This window comes from Pipistrellus kuhlii, unplaced genomic scaffold, assembly GCF_014108245.1.
Source record: "Pipistrellus kuhlii isolate mPipKuh1 unplaced genomic scaffold, mPipKuh1.p scaffold_m20_p_37, whole genome shotgun sequence".
In the NCBI taxonomy this organism is placed as follows: domain Eukaryota; kingdom Metazoa; phylum Chordata; class Mammalia; order Chiroptera; family Vespertilionidae; genus Pipistrellus; species Pipistrellus kuhlii.
The window spans coordinates 4,725,430-4,748,487 of record NW_023425537.1 but is presented as its reverse complement, the minus strand read 5'-3'; the positions used below and the strand labels follow the sequence as shown (position 1 = coordinate 4,748,487).

At 58.1% G+C, this 23,058-nt stretch overlaps 2 protein-coding genes and 2 non-coding genes across 5 annotated transcripts in view; all 4 read right to left on the bottom strand.

The window, feature by feature from the left end:
* PLXDC1 (plexin domain containing 1) overlaps positions 1-14,104 on the bottom strand; it is a 47,472-nt gene extending 33,368 nt beyond the window's left edge. For both annotated transcript variants that reach the window (XM_036407934.2, XM_036407935.2), the window contains exons 1-2: positions 13,951-14,104; positions 7,775-7,953 (exon numbers count right to left, since the gene is read on the bottom strand). In XM_036407934.2, coding sequence (XP_036263827.1) covers positions 7,775-7,953; positions 13,951-14,026 — 255 coding nt within the window. In that variant the 5' untranslated portion in view covers positions 14,027-14,104. The remainder of the gene's footprint in view (positions 1-7,774; positions 7,954-13,950) is intronic.
* Positions 14,105-15,874: 1,770 nt separating this feature from the next.
* On the bottom strand, positions 15,875-15,946 carry TRNAC-GCA. The gene has a single exon. It is a non-coding gene; the product is annotated as a tRNA-Cys (tRNA).
* A 762-nt stretch (positions 15,947-16,708) lies between these two features.
* Positions 16,709-16,780, bottom strand: TRNAC-GCA. Its single transcript has one exon. It is a non-coding gene; the product is annotated as a tRNA-Cys (tRNA).
* A 292-nt stretch (positions 16,781-17,072) lies between these two features.
* On the bottom strand, positions 17,073-23,058 carry ARL5C (ADP ribosylation factor like GTPase 5C; the record flags this gene model as incomplete). The annotated part of the gene is given in 7 exon segments (XM_036407946.1): positions 17,073-17,892; positions 19,696-19,847; positions 20,339-20,422; positions 21,512-21,600; positions 21,603-21,628; positions 22,945-22,989; positions 22,991-23,058. Coding segments are annotated over 7 exon segments (936 nt in total), but the record flags the coding sequence as incomplete, so codon positions are not given.

Genomic DNA, 23,058 nt, shown 5'->3' with positions numbered 1-23,058 from the left:
TCTCCGCGCCCTCCATCCACGGCAGCCCGGAAGCTCCTGTGGGAACCCGAGGGTTCCGCGGCCTGCCGTTTGAAAACCACCGCTCTGGGATCCAGTGCAGGGGCTGTGGCATCAGGCAGACCCACGTTCAAACCCTGGACCCGCTGGAGAACAGTGTGTGCCGAGCATGGCTCCCACTCCTGAGTGTCTGGGCTGGCACTGCCCTTCCTCTGGAGTCCGTGAAAGGATTCCACAAAACATGCCGATGGCGAGCTCTCGGCCCGGCGCCTGGCCCACGGTGGATACTGATAAGTGGGAGCTGTGATGCTGATGTTGCTGGATCTTTCCAGGAAAACGGTTTGATTGTGGAGGCTGCCTCCTCAGAGCCGTCCCCAGCTCCATCCTAAACGTCTGCTGTTGCCATGCCTCTCTGTCTCAATTACTCACGCCGGAAGCCTGCCAACACCTCATTTCTGACAGCGGGGCGGCGTTTACCTTGGCTGAGCTCAAGGCGGTTCTGGACAGGAATTCCGGCTAAGCTGTCACTGTCGGCCCATCACCTGCCTGCCAACTGGCAGGTGGAAATGCCAGGGCAGGCAACCAAGGGCATCCCGCAGGGCCTGCCGGAGAGGCCGGGCCAGCCAGGCGCGTCAGCGCCAGGCAGCTGGGCTCAACCCAGGAGGTGCTGACGGGATCAGTGGGGCAGGGGCACCCCAGCCCCTGCCTCTGCCGTTCCGTGAGGCCTTCCCACACCAACAGGAGTATTTTCTAGAGATCTGCTCCCCCAAGTGTGCCCCGGGGACCCGCAGCATCTGCACCGCCGGCTTTAAGGGTACAGTGTTTCGGTATTCCCTTTTAGGGTGATGAAAATGATTTGGAACTAGGCAGAGGTGTGTTAAATACACTTCACTTTAAAATGGCTAATTTTGTCCCACTGGCATGGCTCAGTGGTTGAGCATTGACCTATGAGCCAGGAGGCCACGGTTCAATTCCCAGTCAGGGCTCATGCCAGGTTGCGGGCTGGATCCCCAGTGGGGGGCGTGCAGGAGGCAGCCAATCAATGATTCTCTCTCCTCATGGATGTCTCTATCTCTCTCCCCCTCTCTCTTCCTCTCTGAAATCAGTGAAAATATTTTAAAATAATAAGTGAAATAAAAACATTTTAAATGGTTACTGTTATGTTCTGTGACCCATACTTCAACAAGAAAGATGGAGAAGAAGAAACAAGAAACCAAGAGAAAGAGAAAGGGGGAACGAGAGGGGCCCGCCTGGGAGGTGGACTCCTGGGGCTGAGCACACATCCGGGGGGAGAGGAGACCCAGGGACTGCGATCCCATCGGGTGCCTCGCACTTTGCCTTTAAATCTCGCCGCTGTGAGCGCCCTGTTGGCCACGCCGTTGGGGAGAGTTGAAGCACCCGCTGTGGCCGGTGCATGCGCTGCGGGGTCAGGGTCCCAGGTTGTGGACTGGTGGGTGCTGGGCCAAGGTCGGGCGGGAGACTGCCAGGGCTGGGGACTGGACGTCCGGACTCCACCTCCACCTCCACCTCCACCTCCCTCTCCACCTCCCTGGGCGCCCTTTCTCCTCACAAAGTCCACCTCTCTCTCCTCCAAGTTCTCCTCACAACTTTCCCCTCCGTCCACCCACCTCACACTCAGCTCCCAGGCATCTTCCCCGCTGGGCCTCCTCCCCCCTCCCTCCCCGAGTGAGTGTGAGGGCGCGAGGGGTCCTGGAATGAGCCCTGCTTGCTCTTCCTGTGTCTGTGCTACGACTCTGTCCGTCCGTCCACCTGTCCGTCTGTCTTGTCTCCTCTGGCCCCTGCGTCTGGGAGGGGCCTCTGGAGCCCCCTCTGGGAACTGCTGCTCTGGGGGGGCGTGGAGACCAGGCAGGGGCTGCCCTCCCTCTGCCTCTTGGAGGACACGGTGCTCCCGGTGCAGGCGCTGGCATCGCGGGGCTGCCGTGGTGGCGGGTGAGCCGGCAGTTCCGTGTGGACCGAGAGGAGGGAACTGTTCCAGGGCCTGGAGCTGCTCTTGGTGCAGAAGCTCTGGGAAACGTGAGCTCAGACAAGAGTCGATTCCCACTGGGAAGTGGTTGTGGAGTGGGCGTGAGAATGAAGCCCAAGGAAATGGCTCTGACCTGGAGCTGTGCAGCGGTCCGTCCCCCCTGGGGGCACAGGCTGGGCCCTCAGGCCTGAGTAAGAGGGTCTGAAACACTGTGCTGAGGTGGCTGGGCAGGGGTGCTGGGCAGAGGGGGCTGAGCAGAGGAGATGGGCAGAGGGGTAGGTAGGCGATCTGGGCAGAGGGACTGGGAAGAAGGGGTTGGGCCAGAGAGGGTGAGCAGGAAAGATGTGGTAGGGGACGAGCGGGGGGGAGGGGAGGACCGCCTGAGAAGGCCTGGGATGGGACACGAGACCAGCCAGGTCACGGCGCACGTACCCATGTGTGTGGGAACCTGAAAGTCAGTAGAGTCGGGGTCCTCAGAGGCCACTGAATCCACAGCCCACCCAGGCACAAACTGTTCTCTTCAGTCACCCTCTTTCGAGGCCTCTGGGGACCCACAAACCCTTCCTTCCTTCCTCCTTTCAAAGGAGGAGCTCCCCCTGTGTGCAGGGCCTGGGGACAGAGCATAAAACAGTCTCAGGTCATAGGCACACAGTGCTTCCGTCCCAGCTGGAGGACAGGCAACGTAAACAAACAAACAAACAAACAAACAAACAGGGGATTCAATCAGGGCAGGCTAAGTGCGACAGATGGAGAAAAACCATCTACTTCCCCTGCCCTGAAGCCGCCCTGCAGCCCCCACAGCGATTGGAAAACAGCCACAAGTCAAGCCTTCTCTCTGCCAGACTCACTCCTCCCCTCCCACCCCCATCCCCACCCCGCACCCCCGCCCGCACCCCACCCAGCTCCTGCAGCCTTTCGGCATGAGACTGGTTTCCAGGTGACCATCTAAGGGGGGGCCCGAGTCCCCCGGCCGTGGGCAGGCTGAGAACCCGCCCCCCACGGGACCCCCAGGGCCCGAGCTCGGTCCCAGGGCTTCTGAGGGCTCCCATGAGCACAGCTGGCTCTGCCCCCTCCGTCCCTGGCAGCCTGGCCTCCCTCCTGACTCATCCTCAGCCCACAGGCAGCGAGGAGCCCCAAGTCTCTTCCCCTGAACTGCTCTGAGCCACGTCTCCTCACTTTGCTTTAAACCTGAGCGCAGGATTGTCCTCCCGGTAGCTCCCCCCGGCGGGAGGCCAGCCACCACCCGGCCTGGCCCGCGCCCGGCCTCACACCGGGGCCTCTCCCCGCCCCGGGGAGCCTGGGCCTCCTGCCTTCCGGGCAGCGCTGGGCACAGCCCCGCGGGCAGAGGCACCTCCTGCCAGGTGGCCCTGCTCCTCCCGGGGACTCCCGCTGTGTGGCACTCAGGGGGCCACGGGGCCGGGGCCGGGAAGCCTGGTGGTCACGGTCAGCCACACGGTGGCTGAGAGAACCCCTGCTCCGGCTGGCAGTCCGGTGGTGGACGCTGAAGTTGGTTTGAAACGTCCCGTGTCAGCAGCTCGCACACCTCGGGGACCGTGAGAACCCCGCGCGGGGCTTTAACGGAACCCGTTCCCGGGCTCCGTCTGCAGTTTCTCAACGCGCCGGCCCAGGGTGGAGCCCGAGCATCTGGGCTGTGACTCCACGCCGGCTCTGACCGGTCCCACTGCCCTTTCCGACGCCCACGCACAATTGCTTCCAGAAGCCGGGTCCCCGGCTCTCCGGCGAGGTCCTCTCTGCAGCCCCGGACGCGCCCTCTGGCCCAAAGCAAGTGTCAGTTCCGGAACTGACGGCCCAGCTGAGCTGGGGACAGGGAAGGGGGAGCCTCCAGGGTCCCCTCACTCAGGGCCCTCTCCTGCCGGCCTGCCACTCCCTCATCCCGCCACGGCCGGCCCCCCGATTCTGAAGGAGGGAGAAGGCAGGGCAGCCTGGGGCGTGCCGGGCTGTGAGTGAGGGGGGCTCTGCCTCAGGGCCCGAGGAGGGCGAGGAGAGCGAGGCTTGAGCCACAGGTGCAACATATAATGACCCGCACACTCAGCCATCACGACAGAGAGCATGCGATGCCCTGGTTTTTAAAAGGCAAAATGAATCCAAACAACTCTACGATGAACAAAATACCAAAACCATAAGGGAGATCAGTAATGGTGCCAGCCTGCCAGAGCCTGCGATAAAGGAATAGTCAGCCACAGAGATGATGCAGAGAGGGGAGAGGTCAGAGCATGCGCTCCCTGCTCCTCCCCACCGGCTGCAGGCTGGCAGGCCCTCTCCACCCCTGCGGCCACAGCTCTAGTCCGAGGGCAGCGGTCTTAGCTCCTCTGTGCTGCCCTCTTCCCAAAGTGCTTCCCACCCCTCGCTGTCCTCCATCACCCAGCCCGCTCCTTGGAAAATGTCCCTGAATTAAACAGTCCCCCTTTGAGAGAGAGAGAGAGAGAGAGAGAAAGAGAGAGAGAGAGAGGAGAACAAAGAAAAAAAGGATGCAGAGCCCTAACAGGTTTGGCTCAGTGGATAGAGCCTCCCTGTCTGTCGATGGCTGAAAGGTCCCGGGTTCGATTCCAGTCAAGGGCATGTACCTTGGTTGCGGGCACATCCCCAGTAGGGAATGTGCAGGAGGCAGCTGATTGATGATTCTCTCTCATCGATGTTTCTAACTCTCTATCCCTCTCTCTTCCTCTCTTTTAGAAATCAATAAGATGTATAAAAAAATAAAAAAAAGGAAAGAAGACTGAGAAAATCTCCAAAAAAGTGGACCAACAATAACATGCAAACTAACAAATAAACAACAAAAATGTGTTGGCCGCCGTGGCTCTGCCGTGGCTCCGTGGTTGAGTGCCGACCTATGAACCAAGAGATCAAAGTTCCATTCCTGGCCAGGGCATGCACCTGGGTTGGAGACTCCATCCTCTGTGGGGGGCATGCAGGAGGCAGCCCATTAATGATTCTCTCCCATCATTGATGTTTCTCTCTCTCTCTCCCTCTCCCTCTCCCTTCCTCTCTGAAGTCAATAAAAATGTATTTCAAGAAATTAGGTAAAATAATGCAAAGGGACAGACAAGCATCAGAAGAGAGAAGAAAGTCTGAGGATTGTCCCCCGGGAAGGACATCAAACCCAGGAAACTGTAAGAAGAAGAGAATGCGGCAGGGAGACGCTTATCAGAGAAATGCAGAGGACGGCTTCCCGGGACGGGTGAATTTGAGTCTCCAGGTGGAAACTGCCCATCAAACATGCAGCACAACAGGGCCCTCCTCCTCGGAGGTTGCGGAGAACTCCCGGAAGAGGGGGAACAGGCGAAAACGGGGGCGTAAGAATGGCACCAAACCCCTCCGCAGTGACACTGGAAGCCAGAAGACAATGCTGAGGTGCCTGCAAGCTTCCGAAGGAAAATTATTTTTAATCCAGAATTCTATATTCAGCCAAACCATCAATCAAGTGTGAGACAGAATGAAGGCATTTTCAGACACGCAAGCTCTCACAATCATTCTCTCCCCCGTGTAACCTTTCTCAGGAAGCTAACCAAACGAGGGGGAGAAGCAGGAACAAACAGGGTCAACAGAGCAGGCCGGCCCAGCTGGCGTGGCTCAGTGGTGGAGCATCGACCTGTGAACCAGGAGGTCACGGTTCGATTCCCCAGCCGGGCACAGGCCCAGGTTGTGGGCTGATCCCTAGTGTGGGGCATGCAGGAGGCAGCCGATCAATGATTCTCTCTCATCATTGATGTTTCTCTCTCTCTCTCTCCCTCTTCCCCCCTCTCTGAACCTCTCTCTGAAACACATATATATTTTTTTAATTTTTTTTAAGAGAGAGAACAGGATACCCACACAGGGAGAGGCCAGAGGTCCCAACGAAGGAGAGGTCCCAGGATGGCCGTGGGGAGGCAGGGGAACACAGTACAGGTTGGAGCGGGACTGTGGGAGGTTTGGGGGGCCGGGGGTCACAGACGAGAACTGGCAGGTTTGACTGCCCCGAAAATTATAACTGAGGCTGTTAAACAACAAAATCCAAGAGCATATTGTAAATATCTCATTGGTCTCATTGAACGACTCATGAATCGGGCTGCATCTCATCTAGCGGACAGAGGAGGTTTCTAACCAGGAGTGGGTTGTCCGTGTCAAGGTCACCTTCTCCCAGGGGGTGACAGGGGGTCTAGTGAGCCGTGCACCTCATTAGAGCTGACCAGGCCATTCCAAACTGGCTGGGTTAGGATTCCCCTCCTGGGAGAGGTGGAAGCTGCAATTAAATTAGGCGTTACGTGTTGTTTTTCTGTCTTGTGGGTTTAGCACAAGGGACTCCATGTTGAGCCCGTGGTCTCTTTTGCAGCAAGGCCGATGGACGTGTGAGAATACAGAGCTGGAGTAAGGACAGAAAGCGAAGCAGGTGGGGAGGGTGAGGACCCAGGAAAAAGAGAAGTTACTTAAGAAGGTCAACAACGCTGTCATCCTGCTTGACTTAGTGGTGAGCAATATTCCCACGATTCCCATGATCTAAAGCAGAGCACGTGGATTTAACAGAAATATTGGGGAGTATGTAAAAGGCAGGTCACCTACACGACAGGCAGTTCACACATAACGTGTGAACGGAGCAATCAGGAGGCAGAGAATGCGCAGGGTTCCTGAGAAATGGAGAGGGACCACCTGCAGAAACACCTGAAGCCCAGGCTCCTCTGAGTCTTATTTTGTGTGTGTGTGTGTGTGTGTGTTTAATATATTTTATTGATTCTTTACAGAGAGGAAGGGAGAAGGATAGAGAGTTAGAAACATCGATGAGAGAGAAACATCCATCAGCTACCTCCTGTACACCCCCTACCAGGGATGTGCCCGCAACCAAGGTACATGCCCTTGACCAGAATCAAACCTGGGACCTTTCAGTCCGCAGGCTGGTGCTCTATCCACTGAGCCAAACCAGTTAGGGCTGTGTCTTGTTTTTTAATCTTAGCATTATTTGTCCTTTTTGACTATCTGTAAACACTTATTTGATTTTTAAAATGTTATGAAAACATAAAGAAATATACACTGAGAAACACATCCTCTTGTTCCTTCTCGTTTCAGAGTTTTTTAGCATCCGGAGAATCCACCCCTATACTCTCAGCCACACTCACACAAACACACTCATGATAGATATAAAGAGCTCATGGTGACAGACAACAGGAACATGTACACAATCACCAAACCCCTCAGACAGCAGGCAAACATACTCCTGCCAACAAGCACACATGAATATAGTCTCCCCCACACATATGCAGAGGCCCCCCGAAAGCCTCCTGGCCTTGATCCCCCTGACCTCCTCCTGCAGCCCCACCCCCAGAACTGCCCCAGACAGAGGCGGGTCCCTCCTGGGACTTCACCCCCATCGCTTCCTCCGCTCAGAGTTCCCTGCCCCGAGGCTGAGCAGCTGTGAGCCCTTTGGGGACCCCCGGTCTGTGGATAGCACAGAGGAGGTCGGGAAGGGCCAGAGCTGGCAGCTGGAAAGCCCCCTTCATTCAGCTTTTGCTGGAGGCCCTAAGCAGGGGAAGAGTCCGGTGTCAGGACACGCTGTGCGTCCTTGAGCAAATCACCTTACCTCTCTGGGTTCACGAGGAAGTAGGCAGCCTAGGTCACTCTTGAGATGCCAAGAGGTCACGACCCAGGCTGGGCCCCGTTCCATCCCATCCCGTCTAGATCCCTAGCTTCACTCCGACCTCCAGGGCCCACACCAAAGAACAGGCGTTTCTAACGAGTGTGCATGGCCACCTGGCGGGCCCCCCACCGCCGCTCCCCTCCCCCTCCTGTGCCCCCAGCACTCACCACCACCCTGGTCCTGTTGTCCGGCAGGGTGTCAATGGCCAGGGTGCCCCCGCCCAGGTCCTGGCTCAGCTGGGTCCTGTCCGGCTCCGACACCTGCCCGGGGCTCTCTCGGGCTCTCCGATTCCAGCCCTGCGAGGTGCCCTGGGCAGCCCATCCAGAGGCGTGGCCTGCATCCTGACCTGGGAGAGGGGACAGGAAGGTGAGACCTGGGAGTCTGGGGTGAAGGACGGGAAGGGGAACCAGCCCACATGCTCTGCCGAGGCCCTGCCTCCATGCCACCACTGCCTTTGGGGACACTGACTACCAGGGCGGGGGACACCCCACATGCACTGAGAGACAGGCACCCAGCTCCCCTCCTTTTTATATATTTTATTGTTGTTTTTTACAGAGAGGAAGGGAGAGGGATAGAGAGTTAGAAACATCGATGAGAGAGAATCATCGACCAGCTGCCTCCTGCACACCCCCTACTCGGGATGTGCCCGCAGCCAAAGTACATGCCCTTGACCGGAATCGAACCAGGGACCCTTGAGTCCTCAGGTCCATGCTCTATCCACTGAGCCAAACCGGTTAGGGCGCACTCATGACTCTTTCAGTCCTCACCCCAGCCCTCCACTGTCGAGAGGATGCTCTCCATTTCCCAGACAGGAACCGGCTCCCAGAGGTTAGAGAGGGTCACACAGCAGGTACGCTTCAAATCCAGCCAGACCTGCCTCCAAAGCGGTGATTATTCTCAACCTCAGCTGCACTGGGATCATCCAGAATCTTTAAAAACCCCTGATGCCCGTGTCTCATCCCAGAGACTCAGGTGTAGTGCAGACCGGGGCTCAGCCTGAGCACTGGGATTCTGAAATGGTCCCCAGGGGAGCTATTGAGAAGCCTGGTCTTTGTGGCTCAGTGGTTGAGCATTGACATAGGAACCAGGAGGTCCTGGTTCGATTCCTGGTCAGGGTATGTGCCCAGCACAGGATTGGAAAGTGGTGGCACCCAGGCCATTGAGCAGCTGTCCCTAGACTAGTGTTCTCCCCAGTTCCCTCATTATTTTTATTCAAAATGACACAGATACCATGCTTGTCCGTCCCAGAAAGATGGACAGAGATGTGTCCTATATTGTCGCTCCAATAGCCACCTCCACAAGGGATGTATGTATGAGACACAGACCACCAGGCTGGTGCACCTGCTAGTCCCCACGACCTTCATCAATGTCAGGCCCACCTGTGTTAGAGGCCTGTCTCCACCCACTCCCCAGAGCTCCCGGATGTAGGTCTCTTTGCTGGAGCATCTGGTGGGGTAACTACCTGCCTGTCTGTCTCCCTGCTGCCCCAAGACCCTCCCACCTTCTGCACACGTGGATCCTCGGGGCCTAGCAAACACGAGGCACTCAATCGCTGTGCGATTGAGCACACGAGCTGGAGGTAGCATGGGAGCCAGCAAGCCCAGAGCCTGAGACAAGGTTTGGCCAGGACCGGGCCTGGGGCCGGGGCCAGGACTCTTTGCTGGGAGGCTCTGGTTTGTCATTAGACATTTTATCCAATTAAGTCATTCTTGGCTGCTGGCGCCTGCTGGACCCCTGCCGGCCCCCCTTTTACTCCTCCGCCCCTAATCGCAACCAGATGCTCTGGAGAAGCCGGGAGAGGGGCGGCCTCCAGACCCCTTCCCCGAGGTGCCCACTGGCTGCGATGGCACTGAGCCCAGTGCTGGGGAGACAGCCTGCCCTTGGTCCTCATCCCAAGCCCGGGCTGCCTCGCGATTCTCCGGCGAGGCCCACAGCCGCCCCTGGAAGCGGAACTGTTTGTGCTGGGCTGGTGCGCCCGCTCCCCTGTCCTCCTGCGCGCAGCCCTCGGGCCTGGGCAGCAGCCAGGGCAGGAAAGGAGCATGTGCAGGGCGAGCCGGGGAGCCGGCCGGCAGGGCTGGGACACTGGGATTGGCTGGCATCACAATCCTGCAGCCGAGAAAGGAGGGGGCCTGCATGGTGGGGCCCGAGGCCTGGGGAGAGGGCAGGGAGGGGGCGCCCAGCTAGAGATGGGGTTGGGGAGGACACACCTGTACCCACAAGCTGTGCGACCTGGGACCCATCAGTTCATTTCTCTAAGCCTCAGTGTCCTCACCATGAAAATGGGGACAATAACCTCGCCTATGAGCCGAAACCGGTTTGGCTCAGTGAATAGAGGGTCGGCCTGCGGACTGAAAGGTCCTGGGTTCGATTCCGGTCAAGGGTATATACCTTGGTTGGGGGTGTGCAAGAGGCAGCTGATCGATGATTCTCTCATCGATGTTTCTAACTCTCTATCCCTCTCTGTAAAAAATCAATAAAATATATTTAAAAAAAACAAAAACCACTATTAAAAAAAAAAAATCTTGCCTAGGAGAGGCTTTACAAACAGAGGCTCAGGGTCTGAGGCCGAGGCCCTGAAGGAGGGCAGGCAAAGGACAGACAGGCGTCGGCCCTGCCCTGCCTGGCCCGGCCCTCAGTCTTGCCCTCCCAGGCCACACGCTCCATCTCCCTGCCACCCTCCCCCTCCCAGCTGGCGGGGACAGGACATCACCCCCTCAGCCGGTGGAGGGATCCAGCACAGCTGGCGGCGCACGTGTGTGTGTGTGTGTGTGTGTGTGTGTGTGTGTGTGCAAGGGCCACGTGCCTGAGCGTACGCACGTGTGCACGCACGCGCACACACACACACACACACACACACACGGACTTGCCCCGAGGCCCTGGCCTCCTCCGTGTGTCCACGCGTGTGTCACACACCTGTCCACGCCTCGGCGGCTCCCTGCTCTACCTCCGCCTTGCGTGGGAGAGCCTCTGTGTGTGAGAGAGGGCGAGAAGCTTCCAGAACAAACACACTGCTCATGTGTTCAGCCCCTCACTCCCCCGTGGCCCCTCGCGGCACAGGGTCTGGGGGTCGTCACAATAGCAATGGTGACCGTGTAAGTGACAGCTCGCGGTCAGAGGAAGGCGGGCACTGTTCTGAGTGCTTTGCACACGTGAACTCGTTTAACCCCCATCATGAGCCCGGAGGCAGGTGCGAGGGTTACAAACCGGGAAAGCGAGACACAGGATGTTAGGGAATGGCCCACGGGCTCACAGAGTCCGGGGCAGGGTTTGCACTCGGCAGGCTGGCTCCAGGGCTGTCAGACCACAGAGAGCCCAGCGAGACGTGAGCAGCTGCACCCCAAAATGCAGGGCAGCCCCAGGACGGGCCTGGCACGCGAGCTGGGCTCCCGGACGCCCCGCTCTGAGAACCAGTGCGCCTGGGAGCTGCCCTGAAAGACAGTGTCCCTGTCTGGATGGGGCTAGCCCAGCGGTGGTACCCCCCCCCCCCACGCCGCTGCCTTGCTCTGGGGCAGCAAGCAATGGGCTGGCTTCAGGAGGGCAGGTCATGCCACCCCTGGGCCTGGTCCGAGCCACCCTCATCCCACCCATCACCCAGGCTGCCATTCCAGGCCCAGACCGCCCCTCGGTCCAGCAGCTACTTCGGCCTCCACCTTCAATGCCCTTCGGCCGGCTCCCACCTGCCCACCAGCACATGTAGGGTAAGGTGACCAGACGTCCCACTTTTGGCAGGACAGTCTCAATTTTTAACAATTTGTCCCACGTCTCGCAGCATTAAAAAAAAAAAAAAAAGTCCAAAAGATTTAAAGAATCTTTCCAAAAATCGGGACTTTTTAAAAATGCCGTGGGATGTGGGACAAATTGTTAAAAATTGGGACTGTCCTGCCAAAAGCGGGACGTCTGGTCACCTTAATAGGGACAGACTGGAGGCCAGCTCTCCCAAGCACCCCCCTCACCAGGCCTCCCGCTGCAGACTCAGCAGCTGCACCCAGCCCCCGAGGCCTGTGCCTGGTTCCCGCTTCCTCTCCGGCCCCCTGGCCCCTGACGCCCGCCTGCTCTCTGGCCGCCAGGCCCCACAGCAGCCTCTCAGCCGGGACCACCCGCTCCATCACTGAGCCTTCTCCCAGGGAGCTCTGCTCATCCCGCAGGAGCATGAGTTGTCACTTCTTCCCAGCGCGTCCGGCCAGCTCTCCCCCTCCCAGAATCCTTCCCTCCTCCCTCACTTCCTTCTCCCCTTCAGTCCCCATCTCTGAGCTCACTGAGGATTTGGAGCCTATGGATGCTCAGGCAGCCACCCCCTCTGGCTCCTAGAGCTTCCTTGGCGCTAACCACTGACTGCCCCGCTGCAGGGAGAGTCCGCGTCCCCCGCTGCGTCCACCAAAGCAGAGGAAACACACGTTTCCTCAGAGACGGGGTTCGCTCTGTCTGCCCGCTGGGCCTGGCCTCCCAGTTCTCTGCGACCTCAACCCACCTCCGAGGAGGAGCCACCAGCCAGGCCTGGGTCTGACCACCCCCCCCCCCCATCCCAGCTCATCCCTGTTACCCCCGACTGCCTTTCCCCAGACCTTTCCCCAGACCTTCCCACGGCTCCCCCCCGTCCGTGGGAGTCCATCAGAGCCAGCCCTCCCTCAGGGATCTGAGTTCAGATCCCACCAGGTTCGGGCTACAACGGAGCTCAAACGCTGGCCTGTCCAACCTCTTCCTTTTTATATTGTGGGTTGTTTTTTTAATTATCAATCACCCAGACGTATCATAACAAATCAGAAAAGAGACAACAACCATCAAAAAAGATAGGAGCCGAAACCGGTTTGGCTCAGTGGATAGAGTGTCGGCCTGCAGACTGAAAGGTCCCGGGTTCGATTCCGGTCAAGGGCATGTACCTTGGTTGTGGGCACATCCCCAGTAGGAGGTGTGCAGGAGGCAGCTGATTGATGTTTCCCTCTCATCAAGGTTTCTAGCTCTCTATCCCTGTCCCTCCCTCTCTATAAAAAAATCAATAAACATATATTAAAAAGAAAAGAGATCTTTCACAATCCCACCACCAAGAGTCAGAGATTTTGCCCGCAGCCTCTCCGTGTAACGAGGCGAGAGGCTCAAAGAAGGAAACAGCTTGCGCAGGGTCACACAGCAAGTGAGACGCCGGGCACAGGAGCCAAGCCTCTGGTTGTGCCCCCTGAACACTGGTGGCTCTGCCCCAGGGGCCTCTGGCCACCTCAGCGCCCACTGCTCTCTGCCCACAGCTCCACCGCAGCCCCTGCCCCACCAGGCCTTCGTGGGCTGCAGACGGGACCGCTGAAGTGCAGAATGCTGTCACAGACGCGGTGCCTGATGCTAGCATGCCCCTGAACTAGCGGCCCACTACATACAACATGCCCCTCCACACACACACACACACACACACACACACACACACACGCTCTGGCCCAGCTGAGGGACCCTGTGCCAGGGAGGCACAGAGCTCTATCTTCCCGATTCTCTCTGTCAAGAGGTTTGACTGCACATGACCCCCCTCCCCACCCCAGGTGGTGTGTGTGCTCGAGGAGAGTGAGAGATTGCCTGTGCAAAACTTCTTTTCTAGCGTGAGAGGACCGTGGTGGATCTCAGAAAGGACTTCCAGGAGGGAGAGAGGGTTGTGAAAAGCTGGTGTAGGGGAAGGGGAGTGTGCAGACGGGGCCCCAGGCCAGATCTGCTAAAGGCCAAAGGCCGCGGGGTAGGGCCGGGCGGGAGCAGCCAGAGGAGGGTCGGAGGCTGGGGACGGGTCTGAGGCTGGGGACGGGCAGCAGCCAGTGGCTCTCCCGGGCAGGGACGCTCTCCGGTACCGGACAGAGAGGAAGGCTCGGCCCAGGCCCCCGCCCTTCCTCTGGGAGAGCCGCTGGGTCTCCCCGTCCCCCTGGCTGCTCCCACCGGCCCCCACTCCACCTCAGACCCCGCTGGGCCAGCCTGGGGTGGAGATCGGGAAGGGAAAGAGGAGGCAAAGCTCTGCAGACACCCCATCTCATCAGCACTGGCCTTGCACCCAGTGGCCAGGGGTCCTATGACACCCCCCACTGTCCCCTTTGGGGCCACAGCCCAGCGCTGGGGGAGCCCCTCTCCAGGGGGACCTCTGTGTCCTTCCAGGAAGACAGCTTTGGTGCCTCCATCCTCCCTCTCTCCTTCTGTGTTTGGGAAAGTGGGGTCCCCGTCCACCTGCCACAGCCCACAGAGTTCCTGGCCTCCGGGGGAGAGCACCCCCCAACCCCGACCTCACCCCCCAACCCCGACCTCACCCCCCAACACCCCCACCCCCAACCCCGACCTCACCCGCCGGTGGGTCCCTGCCCCCGGCCCCCGGCCCCCGGCGTCCTACCTGCCCGGGGCGGGGGGCTCAGCGCCCGGGCGGCCCCCCGGAGCACCAGCACCAGCAGCCAGAGCTGCCCCCGCATGGTGGGCGCAGGACCGCCGCCCGCGGCGCCCGGAGGAGGCGGCTGCCCGGGAGGAGGCGGCAGCCGGGCCCGCGGCGGAGGGTGGAGGCGCGGAGCGCGGGGCGGACGAGGGGAGGGAGCGGCGGCCGGAGGGCGGGGCGGGGGCGCGGCGCCTCCGGGGTCCCCAGGCGCCGGCCCGGCCCTCGGCGCCCGCAGCCGCCCCAGGACGGGGAGGGGGCGGGGGACCCCAGGACTGAGCGGACCCCGAAGAGCATCAGCTGCCGCCCCCTTCCACGCCCCCGGGAAGCCGCGGGGAGGAGATGGGACCAGAGCCGGGAAGAGGGGTCCTGGGTCCGTGCCCAGCTCCATCAGGGTTTCCGGGCTGCTCCTCGGAGTTCCTTGGGTGCCCACCCCCACCCCCACCCCGGGGACCTCCCTTCCGGCAGAGACCCACCGCTCCCGGCCCAGCAGAGGCCTGGGCCCCCCACCCCCCGGCTGCTGTCCGCTGTGCCACGCGCACCCCCATTCCCAGCGCCGTGTGCCCCCAGCCCGGCACACTGCGGGTGGGGGGCCGGGCTCACCGTCCATTTCAAATGGCTTGGACCTCTCTCTGTTCCTGGAAGGTAGCCCAGGCCACCCCCTCTGGGGACCCCAGGCCTTCTCAGGGCCCCAGAGCAAGAACACAGGTCACCCCCCGCCCCCACGCACCCCATCCCACCTCTCCCGTATGACGGGCTCTGGGGATAGATTTTTTTTTTTTCCTTCCAGGACAGAATAAAAATACCCGCGGTTTAGATTTAATAGACGGCGAGAAACCAGGTCAGGACTCGGAAGGCAGACCGTGGCCTACTTCATGTGACAGCAAGGAGTTCGGGTGCTGGAGAAGGGGAGAGCGAGGCGTGGGGGGCACCCCGGCTTTGGAAAAGCGCAGAGAGGGGTGCGGACTGAGCGTCTCTGGGGGGATTCCCCGGGAGGAGGGACGTGCGTGGGGACCAGAGAAGGAACAATGTGAGCTGGGATTAAAAAAAAAAAAAGAACTCAAGACTCTGATTTTTCAGAATCCCAGGTCCTCCTCCCTCAGGACCCAAGCTCCCAAAACGAACTCTCCCAGTCCTAAAAGTCCTAACCCCTCTGTTCCCTTCCGGAGCAACAAGGCGAGGCCAGTCTGCAACTCCTTGTCTAATTTAAGTCCAGACTTAGCAGCCTCTTCAATAGGATCAAATAGGCCGCCGCTTCCAGCCTCGGACTCTTGCTGCCACCTAGTGGCCACATGACGACCCGCAACCTGCCCAGACGCTGTCGGCCGGCTCGGGCTCCGGCCCGCTGGTCCACTCCTCCGCGCCCCTACCTCCTGGGAAGCCCCTGCCTTCGGAGAGGTCCCAGGGCGTGTGGGACGGCGGCTCCGGCCTGCGTCTCTCTGTGCATTCCCCAGCCCGGGGGGCCTCGCAGTCTGTTTTTTATAAGGTCTGCCAGGGCTCAGGCGGAAACAGCAACCTGGAATTAATGAGCAGCAAATAACATGTAAATGTTTTTAAAATGTAAACCTGTAGAACTTGGACGTAGATCAGAATCGCCTGGGAAACTAATTTTAAAACAGATTTCCGGGCACCACCCCCAAGTTTCTAATTCAGAGGTTCTGGGTTTAAGACCGAGAACCTGCATTACTACCATTTCCCCAGGTGGTGGTGCTGGTCCCCGGGATCGTAATTGAGAGCCACGGCCGTAGAATTCTTGTTCCTTGCACTCTCGTCGCTTTTCATTTGCCGAAAAGAGAGGCAACGAACGAAATTTCAATATAAAATTGTGGAAGGAGAAAGGAAAAAGCTTTAAGGAAAATTATTGCTTGATTCACCTGGAAAAGGCGAAGCCAGGGGGCACCCGGATTTGAACCGGGGACCTCTTGATCTGCAGTCAAATGCTCTACCACTGAGCTATACCCCCTCTGCCGGGAGCAGCGCCGCAGAAAGCCTCTTAACACTGCATCTACAAGTCGCCGCGAAGAGAAATAGGATCTAAGGTTTTTGGCAGCGGGAAAGGACAAAAATCTCAAGCGAATACCCATCTGAATGCTGGGTTTGTTTTCTGAAGCCCTGAGATAAAGGCTTCTACTGATGGTGTAAGAAAAAAGCAATTTGAACATGAGGAGTCCCTGGAGATCTTTCGAGATCCCTCACTTCCGGGAGTTCCTTTGGGCCGCGATCCCCTTCTTTTTGCCCTGCTATCGCCCCCTTACTGCTGCTCACCGCCTCTCTCTCCTTCCTACACTGTTAGGCGGATTTCTCCGGGCCTTCCTTTCCCAGCCCAAGCCTCGCCCATAGAAACTTAAGCCTCCCTCCTGAAGAACGGCCCTCGTTCACGGCCAGGCCGACCTGGGAGTGTGCCCACCTGCCCCTGCCGAGGAGAGGGGGCCTGAGGTACAGTCCACATGGGTCAACCGGAGGTCCAAGTCCTCCCTCGTATTGCTCTCTTAGACACGCTACAGTCCGCATGGATCAACCGGAAGGTCCAAGGCCCCTCTCCCAATGCAATCCACTCTCAGACACACTCGCAACGGGGCTTGTGGATTGGGCAGGGCCTGGGCCTCCGTCCTCAGTGACTGCAAAAGAGGGTGGCAGGCCCCGAGGCCGCAATCTCCTGCCGCCTCTAGAAGGACTTAGAGATTGGCTGCAGAGTCAAGAAAACTGGAAAAACCTGGGTGTGCAGAGGGGGCACCCGGATTTGAACCGGGGACCTCTTGATCTGCAGTCAAATGCTCTACCACTGAGCTATACCCCCACCTTGTAGTGACGGCTTTGTTAGGATCATTTTCTCCGGAACAAGGACATGGTATTGTGTTTTTATCTGAGGATTACGCCGGAATAACTTAATGAGACTGCAGAATTCCTGAGTTCTTCCTTCACAATCACGCCTCGGGAAAACCATCCCTGGTTTTGTGGAGTAATGGCGCTGCTCCCTTATGTGGGGCAGCCTGGGCTTCTATCCTGTCTCCAGCTCAACCTAAATAGGACGCCTGAGCTTTTCCAAACCCTGAGAACCCTTACTCAGGCAGGCAGAAATAAGAAGTGAGTACTTTTCAATGCCATTTATTACACCTTTATTTAAAAATTTTAAAACTCTAATACAATGCAAAACAAAATCAACACAAAAGGACAAACAAGACGCACAGGTGTTCTGGAATCCTGGGCAGGAGTGGGGTTTACATTGGAAGGACGCTGGGAGTCAAGGGGATATCGATAGTTGGTGTGGCTTAAAGCGCAAAAGCTGTGGTCGGAGCCAGAGCCAGCACCTCAGGGAATGGGAAGGTGAGAGGAGTGAACTCCCTGCAGAGCCAAGAACTGTTCCCAGTCCCACTCCCTCTCCCCTCCCAGCTGCTTTCGGTCTGCCTTCCTTCCCCTGAGCCCACCCCCTTTACCTTCTAGAACATCCTTTGCCCAAAGATGGCTGAGGGGCCAGAAAACTGGGGCGGGGGTGAGGGGTTTAGGGTGGAGGGTGGAGGTGGTAGGGTGCTGGGGAAGAAAGATGTCTTTCTCTGCCCCTCCATTTTCCCTACAGAACTGAGGGGAGGAGGCTCCACCCCTGACCCACCCAACATCTCCAGGTGTTTCCAGGAAGGACGCCTGCTTCCCTGGAGCGAGGGGCAGCTGCGCGTGTCCTGTCTGCAGCGATCCAGGGTATCCAGTCCAGCTCCTCTGTGGGGAGTGAGGTGGGCAGTGGCTTCTCCCTGTCCATCGCCGTGCCTGCTCCCACCAGAGAGAGAATCATAGAAAAGTAATAAATAGTCACTTGGGTTTTCCACCCAAGTAGTCTGTGCTAAACCCTGAAGTTCCTGGCTGGCGTCCGACTGGGACATCAGTTGGCAGTGGCCCCACTGGAGCCCAGCAAGCAGCCTGCAGGTCGGGAGGGGTGGAGCAAGGATCAGTATGTCCCATGAGGATGATGGCCTTCAAGCCCCCAGCCCCTGCCTAAAGCCAACTGGATGGGGCAGCTGACGTTACAGCAATCTTTCAGTCAATAATATAGACAGGCTGAATGTGTACTATAATAATAATAATAATATAGACAGGCTGAGCGTGTACTATGCACCAGCTACTGTGCTATGCACTGTGGTTACTGGTGAAAAAACAGACACGCCCTCTGGGGTTTATATCCAACAGAGGAGGTAGATATTAAACAAATGATCACGCAAATAATTCCATAACCGCATACTGTGATAAAGGTTAGGAAGGAGATGCACAGAGGCCTCTGGATGACTGAGAATCAGTGGGACTTCTCTACAGAAGGGGCCTGGAGACCTGCCTTAGCAATGTCTTTGGGCAAATCCCAGTGCCCCCTTCCCACCCACTCCATCGAAGGAGGGAGGGCCAGGGTGACCTCAAAGGCCTGGGAAGAGACCCTGTAAGCAACTCCTCCCAGTAGACTGTTAGCGACACCAGAGCAAAGGGGGAGGAGGATAGGGTGGTCTTGGTCATGTCTTTAGCACCTGGCACAGTGCCTGGCACATGGGGGCACTTAAGAAATGCTGCCTGAGCTGGCACTGGTTTGGCTCAGTGGATAGAGCGTCGGCCTGCAGACTGAAGGGTCCCGGGTTCGATTCCGGTCAAGGGCATGTACCTTGGTTGCGGGCACATCCCCCATGGGGGTGTGCAAGAGGCAGCTGGTCGATGATTCTCTCTCATCGACGTTTCTAACTCTCTATCCCTCTCTCTTCTTCTCTGAAAAATCAATAAAATATAAAAAAAAAAAGAAATGCTGCTTGAATTGAACGGACTGTGAGTGGGGGTGAGGGGGTCTCTTGACCCAGGAGGTAGCAGGAGGCCACCAGAAACGTGTGGTTCCTTGGCTGAGCTGACCAAAGCCTCCCCTTCTCTAAAGGGAAGGGCTCTCTCCAGACGGGGTACGGCTCTTTCTATATGACCGTGACCTAGCGCCTTCACATCCACACCCCCTCCCCCCAAGTACTTCCAACCTTCTTTCCTCCGACTTCCCCCGAGCACTTAGCACTTTTTAACTTACTACATATATTTTTATTTTTATTGTCTGTTTCCTCCCCCCACCCAACCCCCACTCCCTGGGAACGTAAGCTCCATGAGGGCAGGTGTTTTTGTCTGTTTTGTTTAGCGGGGTTTCTCCGGGCCCTAGAACAGTGCCTGACACAAGTAGGTGCTTACTACACGTTGAATGAATGAACGTTCTCACTTACTCTACAGAAACTCTGGGAGGAAGTACATTAAATCACCCTCCTCTTTACAGGTCAGGAAACTCAAGGTCAAAAAGAGTGGGTGATTTCTGCCTCGAAGGCTTGTCCAGGTTTCCATGGCTACCTCCTCTTCACTCAGATCTCAGCTCAAAAGACATCATGGAGGCTGTCCCTCACCACCAGAGCTGAACCAGACCCATCCCCACCCTCTATCACTTAGTAGTACCTAGAATGTGTGTGCGTGTGTGTGTGCGTGCGTGTGTGTGTGTGTGTGTGTGTGTGTGTGTGGTGTGTGTGTGTGTAGATGGACAGCCGCCTCTCCCCCCATTAAACAAGCTCCTGGGCGCAGGGCTCTCGCTCACTGCTCACCCACAGCATCTCAGCTGTGGGAAGGTGTGTGACCAGATTCTGACGGGAGAGGCAGGAGCATGTGCTGATGGCCAGTCACTCAGGGGTCCCAGTCCCAGGAGGTCCAGGCGGGACAGCCACTAACCCTTCCCCGGTGAGGGCGCAGCAGCCCTGTAGGTGCCACGGGTGGTCTTTGACGGCGCTGAGGGTGAGGAAGCGGGAGATCTCCGCGGTGGTCATGGATTCCTTCAGGTCCTGCTTATTGGCAAAGATCAGGACAGAAGCATCTCGCAGAGCCTCCCAGGGCCCAGCCTCCCTCCCCGGTGCCCCTCGAGTGTCCCCCGCTCCCCTGCTGCCCCAGCAAGAGAAGCCCGAGCCCAAGAGGGGTGGGCATGGGGCCTGTCCCAACACAGCAACCCCAGCAAATGGCACTGCCAGCTCACAGATGCCTCCACACCAGCTCACATAACCCCTGACGGTCCCATGACATAGGAATGTGAGGATTCTCCCCGATTTATCATTGGGCAGACGGAATTAGAGAGGCCAAGCAGCTTGCCTGGGGCCCCACCGTGAGTGGGACATGGTTTCAGAACCTGACCCAGCAACTTTGGCTTCTGCGGTCACCTGTGCTGAGGGCGTGATGGGAGCTAAGCTAGCCCTGTCCACGCTGCCAAGCTCGAGGCCCTCGGAGACGGAGTCATCAGGAATGAAGCTCAGAGAGGCCAAGTGCACAAGCTGAGGTCACACAGGGAGCACCCTGGGCCCTCTCCCAACCGCAGGGGGCTTACCTCATGGGCCAGCATGTTGTCCAGCTCCTCCCGAGCGGTCAGCAGCCAGTCCCCGTCCGTGCTGTCGATCACAAGGATGATGAACTGGCCAGCAGAGGGGGCCATGAGTGGTGGGCTTTCTCTTTGGTGAAGGTGCCCTCTGCCCAGCCGTGCTCCCCGCTGGCCTCCGCACTACCTGATGCAAGTCCCACGGAAAACAAACTGTCCAGTCTCGGGATCTCACTGCCCTGGTCCCATTGTTTTCTGTTTTCTCTTAAATGTATTTTTGTTCTAGTCCCATTTTAATTCCCCTTTCCAGCCAGACGCGGGGAATGCATAGCACCACCTCAGATTTCATGCCAGAGACCATGCCCTGGGCATTCATGAGTCCTTTTAGGCCTCACACAGCCCTTCGGAGCGGAAACTGAAGTTGATCCTTAAACAATGCGAGGGATGGGGGCAACCAACTCCCACACAGTTGAAAATCCACATATAACTTTGGACTCCCCAAAACTTCAGTATCTGCAGGGGACTGGTTCCGGGGCCCTGTGGATACCAAAATCTAAGGATGCTCAAGTCCCTTATAGAAACCGGCATAGATCAATGCTTGCAGTTAGCCCTCAGCGTATGTGGACTCCCAACCGCAATGCCAGTCCCGGGAATGCCGAAGGCTGGCTGTCTATCTATTGAAAAATACACCTTTAAGTGGACGCATGTTGTTCAAAGTTCAAGGGTCAACTGTATCTTACCCCCATCTTCAGATGAGGAGTCTGAGGTGCAGCAGGTGACATAGCTTGCCCTCGGCCACACCTCTGGTGAGTGGGGTGCTGGGATATAATTCGGCCTTCTCGTTCCAGGAGTGAAGCCACTAAATTCTATTCCAGAGTGAGTAAAACCCCCCAAGAGAAGGGTCCACCCATCCAGCGCATCGAATGGAGAAGTGCCAGCGAGCAGACAAAGCTGCTGGGAGATATTAAAACATGTTCACAGGCACCGTGCTGTGTAAGTATTTGACAGGCATGCATTAGCTATTGGGCTTTTTTGTTTGTTTGTTTAGCTATTGGCTTATTATTCAGTTTCACAACAACGCAGGGAGGCCATAAGTGGAACCGAGGCTCAGAGAGGTTACTACTGAGTAACTGACTACTATCACAGCCCGGCCAGCGCAGACCCCTCACCTCCGGGCCCCCTCACCTCGGAGCTGGAGAAGTACGTGTCCCAGGCGGAGCGCAGCGCCTCCTGGCCGCCCACGTCCCACGTGAGGAAGTGAGTCTCCCGCAGAAGCAGGTGTGGACCGCCTCGTTCACCAGGCTGGGGGAGCGGGAGAGGGGGCCAGGAGCTCAGCCCGCTCCCGCCCAGCTCTCGCCTCCGGCCTTCCTGCTCCTAAGTCAGGCTGAATCTAGTCCAGAGGAAATCAGCCCGGGTGGACCCAGCCTCTGCTGAGCAGGAGTGAGGCCACGTCCGGCCCTGGCTTGGACCCCAGAGAGGGGAGACTGAATGGAGCAGTCTCCCCGAGCTTTAAAATGCAGCTGAGTCGCCTGCGAGGCTTATTAAAATGCAGATTCTGCCGGAACCGGTTTGGCTCAGTGGATAGAGCATCGGCCTGCAGACTGAAGGGTCCCAGGTTCGATTCCGGTCAAGGGCATGTACCTTGGTTGTGGGCACATCCCCGGTGGGGGGTGTGCAGGAGGCGGCTGATCAATGATTCTCTCATCTATGTTTCTGACTCTCTGTCCCTCTCTCTTCCTTTGTAAAAAAATCAATAAAATATATTTTAAAAATAAAATAAAATGCAGATTCTGACCCAGTGGGTCTGGGCTGGGGCCCAGCGCTTTGCACTTCCAACAAGCTTCCGGATGATCCATCGCTGCTGGTCTTTGAGCAGCGAGGGGTTAGACAGACACACGGACGATCATCAGGAAGGTGCTCTTTGACAGAAAACACCCGCCCTTTCACCCGCAGGGAATTCCCCGGGAGATGTGGGAAGTAACTCCCTGTGCTCTTGGAGTGAGAGGTGAGAGAGAGACTTCCTCTTCGCTGTATGCTCCTGTACTGTTAGGATTTTTCTTTTCTTCTCATTTTTAAAAACCATTTCTGGGTGTCCTAAGTAAACACTCCGGAGGCTCCAGAGCAGGGAGGCACCATCCAGGGGGTGAATTTCGGGGAAAACTCCGATGGGTAACTCCCCAGCACACGTGCCAGGCTCCGCGGGGCCAGGAGCCCCGGAGCCCAGCGGACCCAAAGCCGCCCTCGCTGCGGGTTTGCAGAAGGAAGGCCGATGCCCAGGTGGCGCTCGGGCGTGCAATAGAAGGGGCCCGCCGCTGGGGGGCAGAGGAGAGCAGGGAGGCGGGAGACCCTGCCTGCCCACCAGCGTCAGCTGGAGCCGCGTTTGGCGGGGGCCGGGGGTACATGGCGGGGCGCAGGGGGGTTGCCCACACCGAACAGCATTCGAGTGCCAGGTCGAGGGGCCGCTGGACTGAGTGAGGGGCCCCTCTCCCAGGAAGGTCCCACTAGCGTGTCCAAATCACTCCTCCCGGGAACCCCGGGAAGAGCTCCGGCGATTGGCCCACATGTCTGTCAGTCTGGTGGAAGAGCACAAGCCCCGCCCCCCGCCCCGGGAGTCACTCAACTGGTAGAGGATGGTGGACCTCCCTGCGTTGTCCAGTCCCACGAGGGGGCATCGGAGGGAAGGGCAGGGTCAGGGCCCAACGCGATGGCCCAGGGACTGTGTGACCCACTAG